We start from the raw sequence: 21839 nt of genomic DNA on the forward strand, positions 1-21839 counted from the left end.
TTATCCTACAGGTTCTTAGGGGGGAAAAAGAAGACAAAGACAAAGTGGAGACTGCCCAGAAGTTCAGTGCTTGAACCCATGGAAAATACAAGGCGGCGGAACGCGTGCGTAAACAGAAAAAAGGGGGACAGTAGATACGTAGAAAGCAGGGAGAATAAGAATTAGAGTCATTAGAATAACCAACATAGTGTATTTCGTCAATATTAATAGCATATCAGCAGAATAACCAGGACAATCCCTACTTAACGATCGACGGGGAGGCCAGGAGGGGAAGGCTAAGGGGCTAGTGGGAGCGGTGTTCTCCTGACTCCCTTTTTCTCTCTCTTCAACTCCAGCCTCTTTGGACAGTGTACATAGGAGGATCTCCAAGGGCCAGAATATACTATATGGTGCAGGGTCACCCTTGGGTATGTCGCACCATTCTTGCCTGTTGGATTTGTGTTGACTCGCTCCCCCCCCGGTCAGCGATGAAGTCTGCGTTGAATCTCTCGACCCCATCTTGTCCCCAGGTCTAATTGACTGCTCTGGTGACTGCCTTTTGAGTTGTCTTTGCTTCTTTTTGATCGCATCTTTGATTCCGATCGTGTCATAATGGACGCCGACCCAGCGTCGCCCGGCACACCGCACGCCCCCAACCATGACTCCATGGTGACCGTCTCACTATCCGACATCCAGTCCAATTCAGAGCATACCCAACCAGAGTGGCGCTCCCTGGATATCCCTCCCACCCCAATTGAAGCAACCAACCTTGAATCCGAGCCCCAGCAGACTGCCGATGAACCCATCAGTCCGGTGCCACTCCAAGACGCTGCGAAAACCACCCCCACCCCCGTGGATGACTCTCCAACTGCTGGAGAAGAGCCAGCAGGTGACGTAATGGACCATGAGGTGGATTGGGAGAACCTAGAGAAAACAGAGGAGCAAGAGCCCCGTGGGGAAGGTTCAGATGAGGTGGGTAGCCGCACATTCTTCGGACCCCGCGTGGGCGAGACTGGAATGGAAGTTAACCTCCACTTTTTTTTCTTGCTTTCTAGTCCACAGCCCTGCTTCTGGCTCGCCTGGAACAGGAGAACAATGCCTTGGCAACGAACCCGAAATCCGGCCTATCCAATGTCCCCCGAGGCCAGAGGCACCAGCGGCAGTCCCGCTCGGAGTCGTTGCATCAGATCAAACGGCTGATCAACGACCCGGCGCGGGCAGAGCTGCGCTATTCGCAGTTGCCGCCTCCCCCGATGACTGAACTCGAGTTCTGGGCTGCCCTGGTGGCGGATTACCCCCAGACGGCTCAGCGACTGCCGACATTGACATCCAACAAGATCCAGGGTGGTGTGCCACCGCCCCTTCGAGGTGTGGTATGGCCGAGTTTAGCGGGCGCGCGCGATACCACACTCCTCGACGAGTTCCAACGGCTTTCGGGCGAAAGCAGCCCGTATGATGGGTTGATCGGGAAGGACATTGGTCGAAGCTTTCCCAATGTGGAAATGTTTCGTGACCCCAACGGTGAGGGTCAACAGATGCTGGCCCGAGTGTTGAGATGTTTCAGTCTTTACGACACCAAGATTGGCTACTGTCAGGGACTGGGCTTTGTCGTCGGCCCTCTGCTCATGCACATGACGGATGCCGAGGCTTTCTGTGTGCTAGTTCGGTACGAAATTTGGACTGATGCGACTGAGAGTTGAGACTGATATTGTTGTGGTTATACAGACTGATGGACCACTATAACCTTCGAACCTGCTACCTGCCCGACCTTTCGGGTCTTCATCTTCATGTCTACCAGTTCCAAAATCTCCTGGCGCGACACCGACCGGCCCTCTTTGAGCACCTGGAGTCACTGAATGTCGAGCCGGTCTACGTGTCGCAGTGGTTCTTGTCGTTCTTTGCAGTGGCTTGTCCGCTACCCATGTTGCTGCGAATTTACGACGTCATCTTTCTGGAAGGTGCATGCGAAACTTTGATGCGAGTCGCGCTCTCTCTGATGCAGCGCAATGAGAAGAGGATCATGGCCTGCACTGAATTCGAAGATGTGATGCAACTGTTGCTTTCGCGGAGTTTATGGGACACGTGAGTTGCCCGCAATTGCATTGAGAAGAAATTCTGACTCGGCGAAACCCAGATACGCGTTTAATGCAGATGATCTCGTGAATGACTTTGTGTCATTGACGTCTCTTGTGACAAAAGATAGTCTTCAAGCTTTGGAGGCCAGCTACAACCAATCCCAAGGCATCACTTTGGGAATTTCCTTCCCTCAGATGCAGGCTGCAGCTTCTCGTTTCCTTGGACGCTTGTGGGCCGGCTCTTCTAACTCTCACAATTCGGTCAAATCTCTGAACCCGAACCCCAGCCCGTCGCGTCCCGCTAGCACAATCCGACGCTCTCCATCTAAACAGAGCATGACCTCCACCTTGAACTCGATTGAAACCACGTCTGACGCGAGTACTGCACCCACCGAGGTGTCATCCGCTACTGCGAGTGCCGAAGGTCAGAAGCCACGAGTCAAATCCACCATGTCGACCCACCACAAGGATCGCGACCTCCACACACAGATCGAGGATTTGTTGATGGCTTTGAGCGACCTCCAACGCCAACACGCCGACCTTACCCACGAATTACAACAGGAGCGCGAGGAGCGCGAGGAAGATCACGCCTTGGCAAAGGAGATGTTGAATCATCTTGAGGAGATGCCCGCTGAAGCACATCCAGCCGAACTGGTCGCCAAGGCTAAAGCACGATTCGACACCGCTGAGCCCAAGCGCACGTCCATCATCCAAACCAAGCATCAGCTGAATGATGATCTGACACGATGGAAGGGGATGCACGGAGTGGAAGCCAGTCGCTGCTTGGATCTTACGCGTCGCATCGATGATTTCGAGCAGGAAAACTCTTCTCTCAAGGAGCAGTTGCGTGAGGCCCGTGGTCGGATCCAGGATGGGTATCGCGATCGACAGCGATTGGAGCGCGTCAACAAGGAGCTCCGGACCCTTAAGACATCGGTGCCGGAATCGCCAACCCTGCCGGAGGCATCCTCCACGAGCCCCACGGGCGAAGTGTCCTCTCCTACTGGGCTGCGCCAGCTCAGGCTTGTCCGCTCGAACTCTCAGAAAAGCCCAACGTTCAGCAAACGGTCGAGTAGCTTGGGGCTCCAGAACGTGTTATCCACGGAGAACAACAAGCCTGCGCCCGAGGAGGCGCTGCTGTTGGAGCTCGTGAATGCGAAGACGGAGGAGGCGGTTGCCAAGCAAGAGTTAGAGGAGGTCAAGGCCAAGCTTGATTCACTGCGAAAGATGATCAGTTCGCCTAATCCCCAGGCCGCGGCCGCCAACCTGGAGAACCGCAATTCCTTCCTCGGCCGGTCCCCCTCGCGCGCCAGCATTACCAAGGCTCCCACAGAACCGGTCAAGCCTGCAGCCTCGTCTTCCGGCAGCGCTGCGGTCGGAGGGGGAGGGTTTTTCAGTGGATGGGGTCGCCGAGCGGCCCCGACGAGTAACGAGTCCCCGCCGTGAATCTGTGTCGTTTGATTCTCCGGCCTGCCTCTTGTCCTGCCCCATCGGTTTTCTCAGAGTCATAACTGGAAGTTTGTGTTGCCAGCCATATGCCTTGCGCTATCTTGTATCATGTTCTCGCGCTCAAGTACATAGATGATATCCCCTTCGTTATGCAAAGAGTACATATTGTGGTCTTGTGCCATGCTTGAGACTGTAGGTAATGTGCTAGTAACTAGCGTAGCCGCTGAATGTAAAGGTTCGGAACTGTCCACCGAATGAAATGCGTCGGAAATGCATCATCGCTGGGCACGGGAAGTGGGTCTACTCCATGGAAGTTGAGGCTATCCGGGCCAACCCGCTTTGGAATAGAACTGTAGATCAGAGTGTTCCCAGTAATGGGGGCCGGGAGATTCACGAAATTCTGCTCGGGCGAGCTCCTGAAACTCGGGTTCAAACACAATACCACAATCGCGTCTGTCTGCCCTTGCCCGAGTTGAATGTCCGGACACCATCCCAGGCGGGAGAGGTTTATTACAATTCTTATGACACTCTCTACACGATGACCTCCCTGGCGCTGCGGGGTGCTTCGGCCCTCTAAAGCGCCGTTTTGCGGTAGCTGTTTTGCTCGTGGTGGTGCTGTTGTTTGAGCCGTCAGTGAGGGAGAAGGCTGTGACGGTGTCTCCGGTGAAAATGGGGCCCTTGAGGTAGATGATCTCTGTTTCTTTGCATTGATTGTTATTTCGATACTGCGTTCTAGCCAGTCAATTTTTAATCTGATCACTCTTCTCACAGTTGGCAGGCCTGCGGAATATCTGCAACCTTTGGAACCTTTTCCCGATCAACTATGCAGGAGATCAGCCCCGAGGAACTTCACAGATCATCGATGACCCGTACCCGAACTATAACAGTGCGGCCTGGAAAGAAACACGAAAAGAACCTATTAACCATGTCTGGGACCGCATGGCCATCTTCTGAACCGCCGGAGCGAGGATACGATGATGAGCGGGTATCATTGGAACAGCTCAGGTGCGAGGAGCAAAAGCATGTGAACAAGATGACAGGAACTAATGGCGTGCGAGGCTAGATTTCCCGACACCAATCTTTGGATCATACGAGTCGTGGGGTTTGGATCAGAGTCGCTGCACGGATCGATATTCTCGATATGGCGCGTATGGCTCCGCGGTAGGCAGCCCCGGGGAACTGGACAAGCGGATTCGGGTCGAATGAAGCAGCCGAAGTGAGTTGGGAAAAGGTGAACTGGGCCGGCCTGCAGCAGAACTGTCTACAGCGCAATGCCGATCGATATCGCTCCGCAGACCCCCAGGAAAAGACGATCTGGACGGCGAATGACCTCCACCATATCCGGTCTATGGTCATGGAGTTGTCACTCTACTCGGGGGGAGAATATGAAGTGATCCTCCTTGTTGACTGTCAGGGCAAGACTCTGCCGGGCCCCAGGGACACTGCAGCTATGGAGAGTTTTAAAAAACGGCATCTTCCGGCAGAGCTGCGAGAAATGGCTGTCGTTTTCAACGAGAAGATGCTGGCTGACTGGTATCCTGGCATTGGCACGCATGTGTATGTTTTTCGAGGTTTTCAGTGAATTGAAGACCACTCAGGCTGACAATCCTTCAGAGCAATTCTCCAATACTATCAGCCAGTGCAGATCTTCTCGCGACTGCATCCACAGTACGACTACATTTGGCAGTTTGAAATGAACTCTCGCTACACAGGCCATCTTTACCATTTACTTCACCAAGCAACGGAATTTGCAAAACGACAGCCCCGAAAGCACACCTGGGAGCGCAACTCCTACTTCTACATTCCCGCCGTCCATGGCACCTGGGAAGAGTTTACCAACATGGTGGACAAGGAAGTCTCCGGCCATGACAGCGTCTGGGGTCCGCGACCCGCCGAGGGGATCGATGTCGAAGGAGAAGCCTCGGTGCCTCCGGTGCCGAACCCAGAAGACGACGCCCGCAGCTGGGGCGTGGGCAAAGAAGCCGACCTGATCACTTGGCTGCCCCGTTTCAACCCGGCAGGCGTGGAATGGCCCTTCCGTGGGCGTATCTTCAATTTCCTGCAGGGAGAAAACATGCTACGCCGTGCAGCTGTCGTCGCCATGTCTCGAGTGTCGGCGCGGCTTCTTCGCCTGTTGCATTCCGACAAGGCTGAGAAGGGAGTTGGCCTCGCCTCTGAAATGTCCTTGGCTTCTTGGGCCTTGTTCTATGGTCTGAAGGCTATTCAGGTCCCGCAGCCACTGTTTCATGACTACGCATGGGATCCAGCTGAACTCAACCGCCACGCCAACTCGGGTGACCCGCAAGGTGAAGTCAATGCCGGCTTTACTAGCATATGGAGCTGGAACCAGCACCATGAAATTCTCTTTAATACCACTCTTATGTTTCGCTCGGCGTTTGCTGAGAAGCTTTATCGAGCTTGGTTGGGGTACGGCGAGGCAGAGAATGTAAGTCGACCGGGTTTGTTTCGGTCCTTTTTGAGTTAACTATATCAGTGGGAGAAAGAAAACTCTCGACTGTGTCTTCCATCAATGCTCCTACATCCTGTCAAAAAACGTGAAATCCGTTAAGACGATGGAGTTGGAGCTGTGAAATACAGCTCTAGGAATATTCATATGGGCTCCACCCCCGGATGTTATGCTGTTTCATCTGCGGTATAGTTCCGTCTTCTATATGAGAATATTCAGCTTAGGAAGACACACCCTCAATGATCACCTTGATCACACTCTCCTTCCCTTGCCGGACCAGCTCAAATGCTTCCCCTGCTTGCTCGAACTTGTACCGGTCCGTCACGAGCCACTTGACATTGGTTTTGCCACTGCTGATCAGATCCACAGTAGTTGGATAGCACCCAGTCGTGTACCGGATGGAACCCCGGATAGTCAAGTCACGGATACAGGCCGTGGTGATGGGGAAGACGACATTCTGATCAGAGTCAACACTGCTCGGAGAGTGATCCAATAATACCCCAAGGAAAGGGTGACGATAACCCAACTCCTCTCGCCTCATACCGGCTTGCACATACATGCCACCCTTCTTGGTCAAATGTATCCCGGTCTGGATACAACTCTGCGCGCCAGTCGCCTCCAGCACCACATCGGGTCCCTCGCCCAGCCCGAACTGCTCTTTCATCATATGTGCCACGTTCTCGCTCCATGCGGAGTCTTCAATTCTCTCGGACTTTGTCGGCGGCACGAATACATTGTCGGCACCAAACTTGCGCGCAAACTCGGCCCGAGATGCGCTGATATCTACCCCGATCACCTTCTGCGCTGCATACACCTTGCTCACGGCCTGACAAAGAATACCAATGGGCCCACACCCGAAGACCACGACTGTCTGGTTAGGCTTCACCTTGCCTACCTTGGTAATCTGCACGGCCACGGCCAAAGGCTCGACCAGCGCCCCTTCTTCCAGGTCCATGTGTGCGGGTAGCGGGTAGCAGAAGTCGGCCTGCGTGATGTAGTACTTGGATAGCGTGCCGTCATGCGGAGGCGTCGCTGCGAACACGGTGTCTGGGCAGAGATTGTAAGAGCCGCTGCGACAGTACTCGCAGCTATGTCTGGTTAGAATCTGCTGGTATATGGATGTGTCACGGATCTTACGCACTGTCTGCATGGCACCCCGGGATCTATGGCCACTCGGTCGCCGACATGGAGGTCCTTGACCGCGGAACCAACCTCCACGACAGTTCCCGAACTCTCATGCCCGAGCACGATGGGTGATTCTAGAATGAAGTCTGGCGGAATGAGTAGGTGTATTTTCCTGACATAGGTGCTTTCTTACCTCCAATCCGTCCTCGCTGCCAATAATGAATATCACTACCACAGATGCCAGTCTGCGCGATTCGCACGCGTACATCCCAGGGGTCTTTCAGTGCGGGCACTACCTGGTCTTCGAAGACTATGTCCTGGACGGCGCGGAGCACGAAGGAGGGGTTTGTTTCCTGTAGATAGTGAGCGCGCATCCATAGGACAGCAGGATCACGCTTACGTTCATTCTGGGCTGATCTGTGTTGCTGGAGGAAATTGAATACTCACGGCGTCTCATCCCCAGTGTCAATGTTCCAGTAGTTGGAGGTTGGGTCGCCAGGGATCACGCCGTGCTTGTCATCGGGCTTGTTGGTGCTAGACCGGGTCAATTTCAGTGGCTTAATAAGTTTCTCCTAAAGTAGGTGCCCGTAGCTGTTGCCGGTGATGCCCTCCAGGGCATATGCCAGAATCTGGAAGCCCGCATTCGAGTAGATTGGTGTTGACGAAGTGGATGCCAACGGGTGACCTTTCAGCAAGCCCTTGAAGAAACCTGTTCATCCGACAGATATCGAATTAATCAGTACTCAAAATAAAGGAGGGGGGGGGGGGGGTTCATGTACCCTTTCGATCGCAAACCACCTCAGCACCGCAGGGAGGGATGTCATCCTTTTTCAGGGATGGGAAGCCTTGCTGTTGCAGCTGATAGAGAGTTTTGGGGTTCGCTGCTTGATCGCCGAAGCCGTCTTTCTTTTGAATTAGCTATGTGTTCATGGTAAACAAGAGTTGGAAATCATAGTCTCCAGGGATACCGGCGAGATCGCTGGCCAGTTCACCTATTGTTCCTTGATCCCACTGGACGTAGTCTGCTTCGTCGGCCTGTTCCATTTTACTGTGTCCGAGTTTGTCCGCCGCCTTTTTCAGCTCGGGGACGTATTTGGCCACAGGCTCATCTAAGCGAGTGCCATTTGTCTCTATCATGTACAGCAGCATGGTCCGCAGCTTGGAGCCGCTGCCAATGCGGAACACCGTATCTTCATCGACCTTGCGCACACCTCGCGTGGCATTCCTGACTTCCGGTGCGGTGTAGTAGTGTTCAAACAGTGGCTTGGAATCGTAAGCAGAGAAGATCTGGAGGGACAGCGAGTTTTTAAGTTTGCCTGTTTTGACCGCGTTGTCGAGGATTGTGGTAGTGTTGTTTTTCGTTTCCCGTGAATGTTTTGGAGTTGAAGTCGGTAGAAGCTGGGAAGGTCGGGCCAAGCAGCGGACAATAGGCCAGTTTGGCGGCATCGGCAAGTGCCATCAATGGAAGCAACAAGAGAAACGACTTCATCATGACTAGAATAAAAGGAGAAATAAAGTTGATTTTGCATTGCTTGTCATACGTCGTCCTTGGGGCGTGGCTAAGCTCATACTTATAGTTCGCGCATTATTCTCTCCTTTACCACTGTCGCTTGGTTTTGGGTCTAAAGGCCATTTGATGTTGGCTGAGTGGGACGTTCTAATACGTTTCAACCAAGAAGCCCTAGGGGTTGGGGCCTGGCGTTGTCACTTCCGACTATGGAACATACTAATCAACAAAAGTGTAGTTCTCCTATATCTGGGGAGACTCTAATAGGCACCCGAAAGAGGAGCAAGGGATCTGCGGCGCCGTAGGCGTGTAAGCACTGGGCGATGACTGGTTGCTCCGTAAGATCCCTGGGGGCGAAGTGGAAAAATAGCCCACAAATGTCAATCCACAATTTTCAAGAGAGGCGGAGTTGATGTAGTGCATCTACCACCTTGGTTCTTGATTGGCCGCTCCGTATCCCTCAGGGGTCATCCCTTAGTTGATAGTGTCTCTCGAATGCCTCTGGAATGTTATTTGCCCAGCTGCATCCTATGCTTTTAGAGCTAGACGTAACTTGGCTGTCTAATGCGAATCCACGCTTGTTTTATAACATCCTGCGCTGTTTGTAGAGAGCCCGGCGGATCCACATCTCCGCTGTGGATCCGTGAACCACCCCGCCCGGACGACTGGCTCCGCTCGGAGATCCGCCGATGTGCGGGGAGGCATGAAGGAGTCGCAGTTGTAACATCCCTTTTCTTTAAACTCGTCCAAACGAGCCAGCCACTATAGTAATTTACAACCGACAAGATGGTCCTCGCGCAGCCCCCAAACCAGCATGTCATGAAGGCATTCGACCTCACGGGCAAGGTCGCCGCCGTCACTGGTATGGAGAAGAATCCACGACTTATGTGCTACAGACTAACCGACCACAACTTGTAGGAGGTGCCCGTGGGATCGGACTCGAAGTCTCCAAAGCACTGGCAGAGGCCGGTGCCAATGTATGTAGTGTGGTGCCTTTGTATTGAAACTCGACTAACAACAACCTTCACTCATCTAGGTGGCCCTGATCTATAACTCGTCCAAGACAGCCGAAACCACGGCAGCTGAAATCGCATCCGCAAACAATGTGCGTGCGGCCGCCTACCAGGCCAACGTGGGCACCCAGTCCGAGATCGAAGCCGCCGTGCAGCAGATTTCCAAGGACTTTGGCCGTCTCGACATTATCGTGGTCAACTCAGGCGTCACCTCGTGCGTTGCTGCAGAGGACTATACCCCATCCCAGTGGAGCGACATTATGAAAGTCAATCTGGATGGCGCTTTTTACTCAGCGCAGGCCGCGGCTCGCATCTTCAAGGAGCAGGGCCATGGTAACGTTATTTTCACAGCTTCCGTGAGCGCGACCTTGGTGAATGTGCCTCAGAAACAGGCAGCGGTAAGCTGACAAAAATCCTCTTCTTCTTGTCCCTCGATATATTGGTACGGTTGGACTCCCACCCAACTGACAACTGTCTAGTATAACGCCTCCAAGGCTGGAGTCGTGCAGCTGGCCAAATGCTTGTCCGTGGAATGGGTCGATTTCTGTCGCGTTAACTGCATTTCCCCTGGCTTTATTGCAACCGAGATTCTTGACATACACCCTCAGGAATGGCGAGAAAAGTGGTTCGACATGATCCCCGCCAGGAGAATGGCGGAATGTTATGAACTGAAAGGCGTACGGCTACCCACTCCTTGAGTTAAATCTGGCCAAACAGACATTGCTGATATTGTCTTTAGGCCTATGTCTTCTGCGCTTCGGATGCATCTAGCTATATGACAGGCGCGGATCTTATCATTGACGGGGGGTATACGCTGCCGTAAGGGAAGGCGAGATAATCCAATTGCATTGATACAAATCATTAAGCACATGTTTAAAACACACAATCCGTACAATTTATGTCTATTGAACTAGTCACAATCAGTAGAAACAATTGTTTCGCACAATCAACAACGCTTCAGCTGGCCCAGATAGGCAAAATATCCACTCGAGACACGCAGACAGGCTTTTTATCCAACAGAAGAAGAACAGCTGGAGAACGAGCATACTTAGAGAAAAAGGCAAATAAAGTGATGTCGATAGGCGGGGGAAGGATTATTGGCAGATCCCAAATGGTGCGGCTCCTGATGTTTGTTTCTTTTGGTATGTTTGTCTTGTATGTTGTGCCCCAATTCCACTCCTGATTCTCCAGGCATCTTCAGGCACCTGGTCCCCATTGTCCCACCCGATTCCTCCTACCTCCTTCCCTCTCTTCTCCGTTCTTCTCTCATCCCTAGTCATTCGTGCTGTAGTTAAATCCCATGTCCACTTTCCATGATGACGGCCTCTCCGTCATCTACTCTGATCGCACTGGTTCCCCAGATCTGCGGCTGATCCACTATAACGATGTCTATCACATCGAGTATGTCACTTGCTCCCCACTTTCAAGCTTCAGGCTGTGATCAACACCGATCTAACCCAGTTGCATTTTAGGCCAGGATCTGCCGAGCCTGTTGGCGGAGCTTCTCGTTTCCAGTCTCTTATCAACTACTATCGCACCGATCCGCGGTTCGCCGGCCAGCCTGACATCTTGACCTTCTTCTCCGGCGATGCCTTTAACCCAAGCCTCGAGAGTACAATAACCAAGGGCCGGCATATGGTCCCGTTTTTGAATAAGGTCAAAACCGATGTGGCGTGTGTGGGTGTGAGTATGGCAACCAAGTCTGTTCTCAACCTGGAACGCTACTGACCTGCCCAGAATCATGATCTCGACTTTGGAGTTGCCCAATTTCGCCATCTCTCCAGCCAATGTCGTTTCCCATGGCTGCTTGCGAATGTTCTCGACCCAGCTCTTGGAGAGGACGTTCCCATTGCCGACTGTGGCAAGACGTGCATGTTGACTTCGTCAAATGGAATCAAGGTCGGTGTAATTGGCCTGGGGGAGCGAGAATGGTAAGATCCAGTTTATGTTGTCCCCCCCCCCCAGCATTTGCCCTATTTCTTTCTGATTATTTTACCAGGCTCGGCACTATCAATGCCCTTCCGCCTGATCTCATCTACAAATCCGCGTCTCAAACCGTCCAGGCACTTGTGCCATCGCTTCGTAAACAGGGAGCCAAACTCATCATCGCAGTGACTCACCAACGCGAACCGAATGATCAAAAATTGGCCAAAAATCTACCTTCCGGTCTGGTGGACATCATCCTCGGTGGCCATGATCACTTTTACGCCCACGCTGTCGTCAACGGTACTCACGTGCTTCGATCTGGCACCGACTTCAAGCAGTTGAGCTATATCGAGTTCTTTCGTAAACCCGATGGCGCATCCGGCTGGGATGTTAACATCATCCGGCGAGATGTCGTCCGCTCGATCCCAGAGGATCCTGCCACGGTGAATCTAGTGGCTAAACTCACGTCTAGTCTCCAAGCGAAGTTAGAGAAGCCTGTAGGATACACGGTCAGCCCGCTGGACGGCCGTTTCTCGACTGTGCGGCAGTGTGAGTCGAATTTGGGTAACTTTGTCTGTGATTTGATGCGTTTCTACTACGCCGCGGACTGTGCAATGATGGCCGGGGGCACTATTCGTGGAGATCAAATCTACCCACCAGGCATACTGCGATTGAAGGACCTGTTAAACTGCTTTCCCTTCGAGGATCCCGTCGTTTTAGTGCGCCTGCAAGGTCATGCGTTGCTAGAAGCTCTTGAAAATGGGGTCTCACAGCTCCCGGCGCTCGAAGGTCGGTTCACACAAGTTTCCAACATCGCTTTTGGTTACAAACTTTCCGCACCGGCGGGCTCGCGTATTACGTTTGCCCGTGTTGGAGGGAAGCCCATTGATCTGCAGCGAGACTACGTCCTAGCCACGCGCGGTTATATGGCGCGAGGGAAAGATGGATTTGCCTCCCTACTGGTCCAGTCCGAGGGAGGTAAGGTGGAGGAGATCGTGTGCGAGGAAAACGGAGTGTTGATCAGTACGATTCTGCGACAGTATTTCCTAAGCCTGAAGGTGATGGGGAAGTGGCAACGTTGGAGCCCGAGTCTCAAACGACACTGGGGCTCCGTGCACCATAACCTCCACGGCAAGGGATGGCTGAAGCCGCCATCTGCTACCTCATCCCCTATATCGGAAAAGACACCAGGACGACGACTCGGGCATCGGCCCGCCTTGCAACGGACGGCCCGGACCGCTTATTACTACGGCCGTTTTCCTGACGAGGCAAACCCGGAAACCGCGAATGGCACAAATGGCGATGCCATGGACTCCGACTCGGACGAGGACCCCGAGGTGCTCACTTCGCCGCGACCGACGACCAACTACGTGACGCATCCCGCTCGATCCTCGGCCGAGGAGGAGCATCGCCTGCAGCTGGCGCGCCGGGTTGTCCGCAAATGGATGCGGCACACGGGTCTTCAACCCACGACACTCAACGCGATGGATGGTGAAGGGGAATTCACCCCCGCCTGGACGTCAGGAATCTCGCCTCGGCTCGAAGGACGAATCGTCATTGAATAACCACGCCAAGAGGCGCGCTTTTCGGATCTTTTTTCTTATTTCACTATGCATCTGCGGAGGGCGTTTGTTCTTTGCTCAAGACTCATAGCAAGTAACGAAGTACCTTTATCCAATACCCATGGCTCCCTAAACTTCTGATATATGCTCATTCGGGCTTGTCTTTAGAGGGCGTTTCCTTCTGCAGCAAATAATCCCCACCAAGCCACGCGTGGTACACTCCATAAAGTCCGCTGAATGGCCAGACATCCCACAGTGTGCGTTTCACAAACCCCTTCCACCCACCTTCGTTGTCTCCGCGATGGACCCCCGGGAGATCTGTTTCGCGCACACGCACCTTGTCATACAACGTAGGGAGATGCCCTGCGTGATACTTGTGGCGCAAGGCATCGTACTCGGGCTTGTTGTAGATGTCCCAGAACTCTTCCTCGGTATAGTACGTATGTGCATATAGCCACTTCTTCCCCCGCAGACTGTGTACTTTCTGTTCGAGTCGACGATTCTGGGTCACAAACTGTGTCGCATCAGCAGCTGTGGATGGACCCCAGATGCCAAAGTTCATCAATGTCGTATCATGCGCGTCCCGATCTAACCGTTTATCGTGTGTCCCGTTGCCGGTGTCAACCGTCTGTCCTTCCAGCCCGCCCGCGCTTCCAGCAGGAAGTGGGCACAGCCAAATAGGATATTTGCCAAAGTTGTCCGGGTTGTCGAGCCAGTCCAGGAATTCGGTGGTCTTCGATACCGGCACCCCAACATCTTGGATGATGTATTGCCGAGCAAAACCACTGACGTGCAGGGCGTGGTACATAACCCGAGTATGCATGAATCGATTGAGGATGTAGCGCGTGAGCGCGTTAAAAGGTACGCAAAAGTAATGGTAGGCGTAGCGGCCGACCCAGAACCCGCCGCGGTCATAGCGAAACAAATAGTCCGTCAGGGGGATATAGTCCACAGCGTCGCGACGGTGCTTGGTGGTGCGATTGACATGAAGGTAGAACCAGTCATCTCGACGACGGGTAAATTTCTGAACCTGGGCATTGGGTCTTTTTTCCACTTGCCGCCCAACGCAGACGACAATTTGGTCTCGCGCGTACACAATGCCGTCCAGATATTCGGTGGTTTGATCGGCTGCGGCTTCGCGAAAGATGCGTAATGCCCCGGGCATATCAGAGGTCCTATAGTATTGCAGTTCCACCAGGGGAGAAGCCTTTTTCAACCGCACTTCCAGCAGGGTAACCACCCCCAGCGTGCCGAAGGAAGAAGCCGCACCAAAAAATAGATCTGCTCGCGGGTCCTCGAGATCCAGCGTCTGGTCGACGCGGTCATTATACGCCCGCACCACGGCCCCGTCTGCCAGAACAATCTCAATCCAGTTCACCGTATTGTCAAAAAATCCTTCGCGGAATGAGCTGCTCTCACCCGACGTGCCGGAGAACCCGCCGCCCACCGTGATTCCGGGGAATTCCATAACGACCCGCGGAACCAAGTCTTTCTTGAGAGTGGCCGCCACGAGGGCGTCCATCGGGACATTGGGCTCGACGATGGCCGTCTGGCAGTCTGCATTGACCTCGAGGACGCGCGTGAGAGCGGCGGTGCTGACAGTAGTGGAGGCCGAGTGGTTGGCGGGCCTCGTCGAGTTGGTGGAAGCATGATAGATGCGGAACGGCTGCTGGCGACGATGGAAATCCGCGACCCGCGCCGCGATCTTCTGCACAGCTTCGTGATGGTCCATCTACACGAGGGGGGATGTCGGGGAAGGGAGTGGATTCCCCGCATATGGGGAATGGCAGCTAACGAAATCGGCCCAGTACTAAATAATTGCACTGATTTTTACTTTGATGTCTACTTACTTTATACAATTTCAATTCCTAGATAACACGGAATTGCAAGCATCATATTCATTCAAAATGGTATCATTAAAAAAAAATAGAAATAGAGATAGACGAAATCTATGCCCTTCCACCCTACTGCACCCCGACCGGCCGGGCGCCCTGGAGGTTGACTACTCGCCCTCCTGCCAGTGCAGGTGCACCCAGTGAGGGCTTGGGCGGCTGAACCCACCCGGGCACACTGTCATCTTCTTGCTCGTGTGCAGAGATGGTGTGCCAGACATTGGGAAATCCCGTGGGCAAGGCGCCCCGTAGTCGAGCTCCAGGGATGGCGAACCGGGGATTGCGGTGGGTAAGATAGCCGCGCATCAAGCCCTGAGTGAGGAGCGATGCGAGGATGGATTCAATCTCTCGCATGACCGGGGACGCCCCGTTAGCTTCGGGATCGGGTTGCCCATACGGATCCAATTGGCGGTCGTCATCCTCAGCTTCCGGCACCCCGTTCACCAAATTCCCGTGCGTATTCTCGTGCCAGTAGCCTCGGTCATCAAAAAGGCCATCGGGAGCCAGGTAGTCCCCATACTTGACCAGAAGTTCGTGATCGGCGTCGGGGTTGCCAACCGCGGGCGAGTCCGATAGGCCGCTGAAATCAGGATCCGCTGGTTCGGCGACAATCTGGGACCCATAGGAATTAAAAGCCGCAGTGGCATCACTGGGGCTCTCGTTGGATGGTGCGTGTTGCGATTGCAGCCATAATGTAGCCACAACCAGCTTCTGGAGGTAGAGGAACGGCGGGGGTCCGCGCTGCGCCTGCGCCTGCGGGTCCCCATGAAAACCTCCCTGGATGAACACTTTGCGGGCAAATGACCGCCACACCAGAATCTCGCAGCGGTTGCGGAGCGTGAGCAAAATCCCCTTCCGTGCAAACCATTCCGCGGCTGGGGAACCGATGGAGAGATGTTGGCGAAACGCAATATAGTCTCCGCGAGCAATTAAACGACACAGTGGCTCGAACCGTTCGGTGAGGCCTTGCGCCTCGGGTCGTAGGAGGAGAGCCCGGGACGGGAATCGGCCCAAAATAATGTTGCAAGGGATCAGATAGGACAGAATGAGATGTCTTTGGCTCAATGCCTGGCGGTGGCATTGGTCATAGGCGGCCTGAAGGGCGATCTGGGCAGGATAGAAGAGGGTGTTGGAGAAAAGATAGCGGCCCAGGTAGTAGAGGTAGGTGACGCGCTGGGAGGCTGGGAAGAAGGTCAAAGGCGGGGATTGCGCGCTGATGCTGGCGAACATCTGCTCGGCGTTGCGAAGTTTACCGCACTGGAACAGAAGCTTCAGGCACAGATTGGCCATGAGATAGATGCCAATTCTTTTTCCCTCGGGCTTCCCTTGCGGACCCGGGTTGCCGGTGCGATCCGTGAGGCACTTGATGAAGGCCTCGCGCACGACGTTGGCCGACTGCTCTACTAGAGTCACCTTCTCAATATTCTCGTCGCGATCGGTATGTCCTTCCATTCGCAGAATATGTGCAATCAACTCGGGCCGGCGGTCTAGTCCCATGGCCAATTTCGCCAGCACTTTCGAGAGGTAGAGGACGGTCGGGAGGACGATGACACCCATTTGGCTGTCACCAAGGGCCAATACACACTGACTGGCAACGGGTTAGCCACCCCTCCAGGCTTCAATTCAAATCAAACTCACTTGAGAAGGGCCTTGAGCAGGTTATAGGTGTCCAGAAGATTCTCGACGTTCACATCACGCAGGAAAGTCAGGTAGAGTTTAACGAAGGTGGGAAAGGCCGTCCATGACGAGCCCTTCCGAGGCACCAAGGCCTCACATCGCTGGAGTAGTGCAGTTTCACTCTGGGGAGTAGCATGTTGCTGGCGTAATTCCTCAATCATGCGCTGGTAAATCTCGGAGAGTGGAGGTTCGATCTGGAGGAAATCCTGCAGTTTGGCGCCATCGCGATTTTGGACCAACTCGGCAACACTGCTGAGGAATTGATCCAAGACGGGGGTGTGGCCAGCCATGGCACAAGTAGGCAGGGATCAAGACAGCATCATGGTCAACGTGTCCTCAGGTATGAAGGAAGGCTACTAGGCGCTTGGGGGGGGGGGGCGATGAAGCCAATGAAAGAAGCGGCAGAATCATTTCTCACCGCCCGTTATAGATTGGGGCGCCCTAGAAGAGCCCTAGAAGAGCCATGGATAAAAGGAGCTGATCTGGGGATCTGGGGATTCAATTTGACAAGGGTCATTAGTTCGGTATCCTTTCTTTTTATAGTTTAAATCCAGCCCAGGTTGGGGTGTGTCAGTCAATCATTGGAGATTTTGGGTGTATATACTTGAGGTATATTAAAAGAATATCTTAGGGTAGTATGCTAGAGGCATTGGACAAGCCAAATCTTCTTTTCAAAATAATAGAAATAGAACAAAATGGGTTACTATCTATTTCCCTTCTCTTCTGTGTTCAATATCTAGAACATATACATCCCCCACCATGTACCTTGTATACCTTGCAGGCGAGTCAGTAGACATGGGTAGACCATATTAATTCGGCTCGGGGATTTCCTAGACCCATTATCTCATGATTCAGATTAGCGGCATCCCGAGTGGAGTATTTGATGACCGTTTTTTCCTGTTCCTCGCTGCTCTTTTTTTTCTTCTTTGGATGATGTCATGGCCAGCTTCACATGAAAGGGATGCTCCACCGTATCACGTCACAATCCAAACGACTACAAATATTCCCAGATAGAGGGGCCATTGGCTCTTTTGAAGGTCCTTCGTCTTCTTTGTCTTCTTCGTCTTTTCCTCTTTTCCCTCATTCATTATGGCTTCATCTATCCCTGCCGTGGTCCGGCACCCATTTGTCCAGACCTTCACCTGGCTCTATATGATAGCCCAAGCATTGCTTACCTACATCTTCGCTCCAATTCCACCCCTCCAACTACGAGCAACCCAAATATCCCTCGGAAGAGAGTTGCAGTCATTGGTGCTGGATTAACTGGTGTGTCATCGGCTGCCCATTGTGTCGGCCATGGCTTCGACGTGCAAATCTTTGAGTCGCGACCCAAAGACAAGGGCCTGGGTGGCATCTGGAGTGTAAGTGTTACCCCAATGGAATGAACCAGGCAATGGGCTGACTCGGAATATAGCGAGTCAATTCCACCTCTGCATTGCAAGTCCACAGTCTCATGTACCGGTTCCATCCGTCGGTTCACTATGACAGCGCCTATCCCAGTCAGAAGCAGATTCAGGAGCAGATTATCAGTCTCTGGAAGCGCTATGACCTCGAGCGACGAACAGTCTTCGACACCCGCATCACCTCAGTGAAAAAGACCAAGCAGGGCAAGTGGATTATCAACGACAATGAAGGCGAGTATGGCCAATTCGATGGGATTCTGGCATGTACCGGCGTGTGTGGAGACCCCAAGATGCCTCCACTGCCCGACCAAGACCAGTTTGGGGGCCAGATCTTCCACTCGTCCAACCTGGATGGCAAGGATGTCAAGGGGAAAAAGGTGCTCATTGTCGGGGGCGGCGCAAGTGCTATTGAGGCACTCGAATTTGCAGTCAAGTCGGGTGCAGGCGAGATTGATGTCTTATCTCGGTCTGATAAATGGATTATCCCGCGAAACGTGCTGGTGCAGTCTTTGCTGGCGTGCAACATCTTTGGTCAGGAGATCTCGCTCTCGTGGATCCCAGAGTGGTTGCTGCGCAAGTTCTTCTACCGTGACTTGGAAGATATTGCCCCCACGGACGACGGTATTTTCACCCAAACCCCGATGGCCAATTCCGAGCTCTTCAACCAGATTCGAGAGGGCAAGGCCCATTGGGTGCGAGGTGACATTGTCTCCGTGGAGAAGACCGGCGTGCTGTTCAACCATCGAGCCAAGGGCGTGCCCAAGGGGGGTCCCGGCCGGGAAGGTCTGATCGAGGGTGATGTGATCGTCATGGCTACAGGGTTCAAGCGACCTTCGCTGAACTTTTTGCCCAATGAGGTCTTCGATGAGCCCTACAGTCCGCCCAGCTGGTATCTCCAGGTCTTTCCGCCCAAATACCCGGACATCTGTGCCAACAATAGCACCTATGTGGATGCCATTGGCACGGTGGGCAACATGCACATCGGCATCTACACGCGGTTCTTGATCATGTTTTTGACCGACCCTTTGACCCGACCGACCGAGGAGTGGATGAAAACTTGGATTGACTTCACCCGTTTCATGAAGAAGTTGGCGCCCACCCGAGCCTTTGACTTCTTCACCTACGCTGAGCTGATCTACTGGTACATCTTCGTGCTGATCATCAATCCGTTCCGCTGGAAGTGGGCGCTGTTTGTGTTCTTTGGAATTGGCCGATCTTTGCCGTTGATAGTTGTGGAGCAAGAGAATGCGTTGCGTCGCGAACTGAAGAAGCAGCGAAAATCACACTAGTGATGCCCTGACAAGGGGAGTGACGATGATGTCTGAGATTTACAGAATCATTTTCTTGTATTTCAGCCACGAAAGCCAAATAGGGAACTGGAATGAGAAAATAGCCCTAGTGATGGTGGTCTATACGATCAATGATATCGTGCTAAAGAAAATAATAACATATAACGACTCGCTTTATCCTCCCTGGATCTCTGGGATTTTCCTCTCGAGATTGTAAGCCAAATTACCGCCTGGTGCGATCTGACCTGGGAGATATCCCTGCTCCTCTAGCCACAGCAACGGCCATAGACAAGTGACTCCCAGGAGACAGAATAGAGTGGCAATCAGATGCCAAGCCACAACCAACCCGTGTCCGACATGCGGCACGACAAACTTGACAAACTCCGAGGTCTGATACAAATCTTCCTGCTTGGTGATGTAATACAGCCTGTGGTCGCCATTGACGGAGGCATCGCTCTGGGTAGGATCGGTGGTAAGATCCAGGACCGTGGTGAGGGTCACCGTCGCAACATGGAACGGGACCACCCAGATGGAGAAAATCTGGGACATGTGAACATATAGCTTGTGGTGCTCCTCATCAAATGCTAGCAACCCGGTTAGCAGGAATGATTTTTTTTATAAACCACGAATGACTGACCGATAGAATGGATCTCGAGCTCGATCCGGGGTGACATGATCTTGTACCACTGGAAGATTTTTGCGATCCACCAGCGACTCCCGTCAAAACTGGGCACTCGACAGAATGGATGCACAAATGCTGCATTTCGTGTAAAGAACCGCGCTAGGGCCTTTTCTTGGAGCGATGGTGGTGACTGGGTCAGAAGACGGATCACCGTCGGGATCTCGGCCACTGGAGACAAGGTCAGCGAGAGCAACTAGATGAGCGCGCTAGCATCAGCATCGACCTCATACCGGGGTTCTCCATGGTGAAGTGGTAGATGGAAGAAGCAAGCGCAGTTCATGAGGCAGCGGCTTTCAACTCGATTCAGGACACGATGACATCATCGCATGTGAAGTGCGACGCGCAGGTTTACTGACTTGAGCGCGATGGTACAAGACACAGTATAGACACCAATTCTTCTATTTCGTTGGTTTATTGCAACGTAGATTACGAATAAATACATGGTTGTATCAGAGAGATATGTCCCAATGCCTAACCAAGACAGGTTGTACCTAGGTCTAGTGATCGGCACAACAATGCATGAACTATAGAGACTCGTCTCAACGCCAGTGATGACCGTAGATTTTGAATGTTGAGAAACCAAAGAATGCCCAGTTCTACCGTTTCCAGCCCTCGATCTTCTTGCGACGTTTGTCGAAGATCTGCCCCATCCCCACTCCGTCGCTGCGCTGGCCCTCGTTCGCCTTTCTTTTCCGGCTCTTGTCCAACGCGGCCCCGCTGCCCTTGGCGCGCCGGGTGAGGCGCTCGATGCGATCCGCTCCCTCGGTGAGTCCCTTCCACTCGTCCCCGCCATATGTTGTCTCCCGCCCAGGACCCCGTCGTTTGGCCATTTCCTTCTTGGTTTCCTTGGGTAAACGGATGAAATTGGTTTCTTCGTATGTAGTCCGGTCGGCTTCGTGTTCGCGGTCCTTCTTGGACTTGGTCTGTCGTCCACCAGCGAGAATCGTGCTTCCAATGCTGGGCTCTGCCGTGGGCGCCGAGGACATCTCTGCGCCGACGAATTCGTCAATCACGTTGGACCGGCGAGGTCGACGGTCCTCTCGCTCCCGACGTTCTGTAGTAGGCAGAGCAGTGGGCATAATCTTCGGTGGGCGGTAAATGCCATCACTGGGAGCCTGCGGGGTCGCCTTGGAGGCGGGTGTTGGCTTCTGTGGTGCCGCCCCCTGGAGAATGCGGCAATATTGGGTCGATATGCCATCTCATCAATACCTTCTCTATCTTCTCCTTCGCTGTCATCATCACTTCCACTGTGATCCTCCCCGTCGGATGATGCCTCATCGCTGTCTGGTTGCTGAGTCTTGCGGGGTTTGTTCGCTATCTTCGACTGACTCTCTCGCTTCGTGCGCTCGGCATCATCTGCAGCCTTGATGACTTTGTCCACCTGGTACTTCAAGCGTCCTTCAAGCGGACGCACTCCACGATCAAGAAAGATGCGCAGCTCGACCAGTTTCTTCACAATATCGTCCTTAAGAGTGTGGTCTGACGATACCGATTTGTTGGAATTTTGTTGGGCAGATGACACATGGCGCAATTGAAAGATAATCAGGAAAACCAAGTGCTGCAGATATGATAGCAAAATCTCGCTTTTCGTGTCGAGGAGAGAGATACCATCCGGCGGTGGTTCGATCGAGGGATCGGACGGCGCATCCTTGCGCGACTTGGGGAGAGAGGAAGCAGTGCTTGACAAGCAGGAGGTAAGAATGTCCAGCAGGGTCGATGGATCCCGCGAGGACCCCGGAGTAGCCATTTTGGAATATGCGAAGTATTTTTTTTTGAAGAAAACCGACGGGAAA

The 21839-nt window shown here is 53.2% G+C and overlaps 11 protein-coding genes across 11 annotated transcripts; 5 read left to right on the top strand and 6 right to left on the bottom strand.

Moving 5' to 3' along the window:
• Positions 1-591: 591 nt before the first annotated feature.
• Positions 592-3500, top strand: NUU61_008367 (putative GTPase activating protein (Evi5); the record flags this gene model as incomplete). Its single annotated transcript, XM_056658892.1, has 4 exons — positions 592-951; positions 1035-1645; positions 1705-2061; positions 2114-3500. The coding sequence occupies 4 exons, from the start codon at positions 592-594 to the stop codon at positions 3498-3500; spliced, it is 2715 nt and encodes a 904-aa protein (XP_056509185.1).
• Positions 3501-4326: 826 nt separating this feature from the next.
• On the top strand, positions 4327-6072 carry NUU61_008368 (DUF3405 domain-containing protein; the record flags this gene model as incomplete). The annotated part of the gene is made up of 5 exons (XM_056658893.1): positions 4327-4508; positions 4562-4605; positions 4673-5060; positions 5118-5949; positions 5998-6072. The coding sequence occupies 5 exons, from the start codon at positions 4327-4329 to the stop codon at positions 6070-6072; spliced, it is 1521 nt and encodes a 506-aa protein (XP_056509186.1).
• A 118-nt stretch (positions 6073-6190) lies between these two features.
• NUU61_008369 (NAD(P)-dependent alcohol dehydrogenase) lies at positions 6191-7501 on the bottom strand (the record flags this gene model as incomplete). Its single annotated transcript, XM_056658894.1, has 4 exons — positions 6191-7058; positions 7112-7241; positions 7289-7448; positions 7496-7501. 4 exons carry the CDS (start codon positions 7499-7501, stop codon positions 6191-6193), a joined length of 1164 nt encoding a protein of 387 aa, XP_056509187.1.
• A 166-nt stretch (positions 7502-7667) lies between these two features.
• On the bottom strand, positions 7668-8541 carry NUU61_008370 (serine hydrolase domain-containing protein; the record flags this gene model as incomplete). Its single annotated transcript, XM_056658895.1, has 3 exons — positions 7668-7804; positions 7875-7997; positions 8064-8541. 3 exons carry the CDS (start codon positions 8539-8541, stop codon positions 7668-7670), a joined length of 738 nt encoding a protein of 245 aa, XP_056509188.1.
• Positions 8542-9388: 847 nt separating this feature from the next.
• NUU61_008371 (SDR family oxidoreductase) lies at positions 9389-10438 on the top strand (the record flags this gene model as incomplete). Its single annotated transcript, XM_056658896.1, has 5 exons — positions 9389-9464; positions 9521-9579; positions 9639-10013; positions 10095-10292; positions 10355-10438. The coding sequence occupies 5 exons, from the start codon at positions 9389-9391 to the stop codon at positions 10436-10438; spliced, it is 792 nt and encodes a 263-aa protein (XP_056509189.1).
• Positions 10439-10915: 477 nt separating this feature from the next.
• On the top strand, positions 10916-13106 carry NUU61_008372 (putative 5'-nucleotidase; the record flags this gene model as incomplete). The annotated part of the gene is made up of 4 exons (XM_056658897.1): positions 10916-11016; positions 11088-11298; positions 11353-11546; positions 11615-13106. 4 exons carry the CDS (start codon positions 10916-10918, stop codon positions 13104-13106), a joined length of 1998 nt encoding a protein of 665 aa, XP_056509190.1.
• Positions 13107-13251: 145 nt separating this feature from the next.
• NUU61_008373 (uncharacterized protein) lies at positions 13252-14835 on the bottom strand (the record flags this gene model as incomplete). Its single annotated transcript, XM_056658898.1, has 1 exon — positions 13252-14835. The coding sequence occupies one exon, from the start codon at positions 14833-14835 to the stop codon at positions 13252-13254; it is 1584 nt and encodes a 527-aa protein (XP_056509191.1).
• Positions 14836-15067: 232 nt separating this feature from the next.
• Positions 15068-16962, bottom strand: NUU61_008374 (uncharacterized protein; the record flags this gene model as incomplete). Its single annotated transcript, XM_056658899.1, has 2 exons — positions 15068-16583; positions 16634-16962. The coding sequence occupies 2 exons, from the start codon at positions 16960-16962 to the stop codon at positions 15068-15070; spliced, it is 1845 nt and encodes a 614-aa protein (XP_056509192.1).
• A 469-nt stretch (positions 16963-17431) lies between these two features.
• On the top strand, positions 17432-19364 carry NUU61_008375 (flavin-containing monooxygenase; the record flags this gene model as incomplete). Its single annotated transcript, XM_056658900.1, has 3 exons — positions 17432-17457; positions 17832-18033; positions 18087-19364. The coding sequence occupies 3 exons, from the start codon at positions 17432-17434 to the stop codon at positions 19362-19364; spliced, it is 1506 nt and encodes a 501-aa protein (XP_056509193.1).
• Positions 19365-19538: 174 nt separating this feature from the next.
• NUU61_008376 (uncharacterized protein) lies at positions 19539-20289 on the bottom strand (the record flags this gene model as incomplete). Its single annotated transcript, XM_056658901.1, has 3 exons — positions 19539-19948; positions 20002-20214; positions 20277-20289. 3 exons carry the CDS (start codon positions 20287-20289, stop codon positions 19539-19541), a joined length of 636 nt encoding a protein of 211 aa, XP_056509194.1.
• Positions 20290-20642: 353 nt separating this feature from the next.
• Positions 20643-21793, bottom strand: lcp5 (small subunit rRNA maturation protein LCP5; the record flags this gene model as incomplete). The annotated part of the gene is made up of 2 exons (XM_056658902.1): positions 20643-21244; positions 21289-21793. 2 exons carry the CDS (start codon positions 21791-21793, stop codon positions 20643-20645), a joined length of 1107 nt encoding a protein of 368 aa, XP_056509195.1.
• Between the last annotated feature and the right edge of the window lie 46 nt (positions 21794-21839).

This window comes from Penicillium alfredii (genome assembly GCF_028826965.1).
Source record: "Penicillium alfredii strain IBT 34128 chromosome Unknown utg000010l_segment0_segment0, whole genome shotgun sequence".
NCBI lineage: Eukaryota > Fungi > Ascomycota > Eurotiomycetes > Eurotiales > Aspergillaceae > Penicillium > Penicillium alfredii.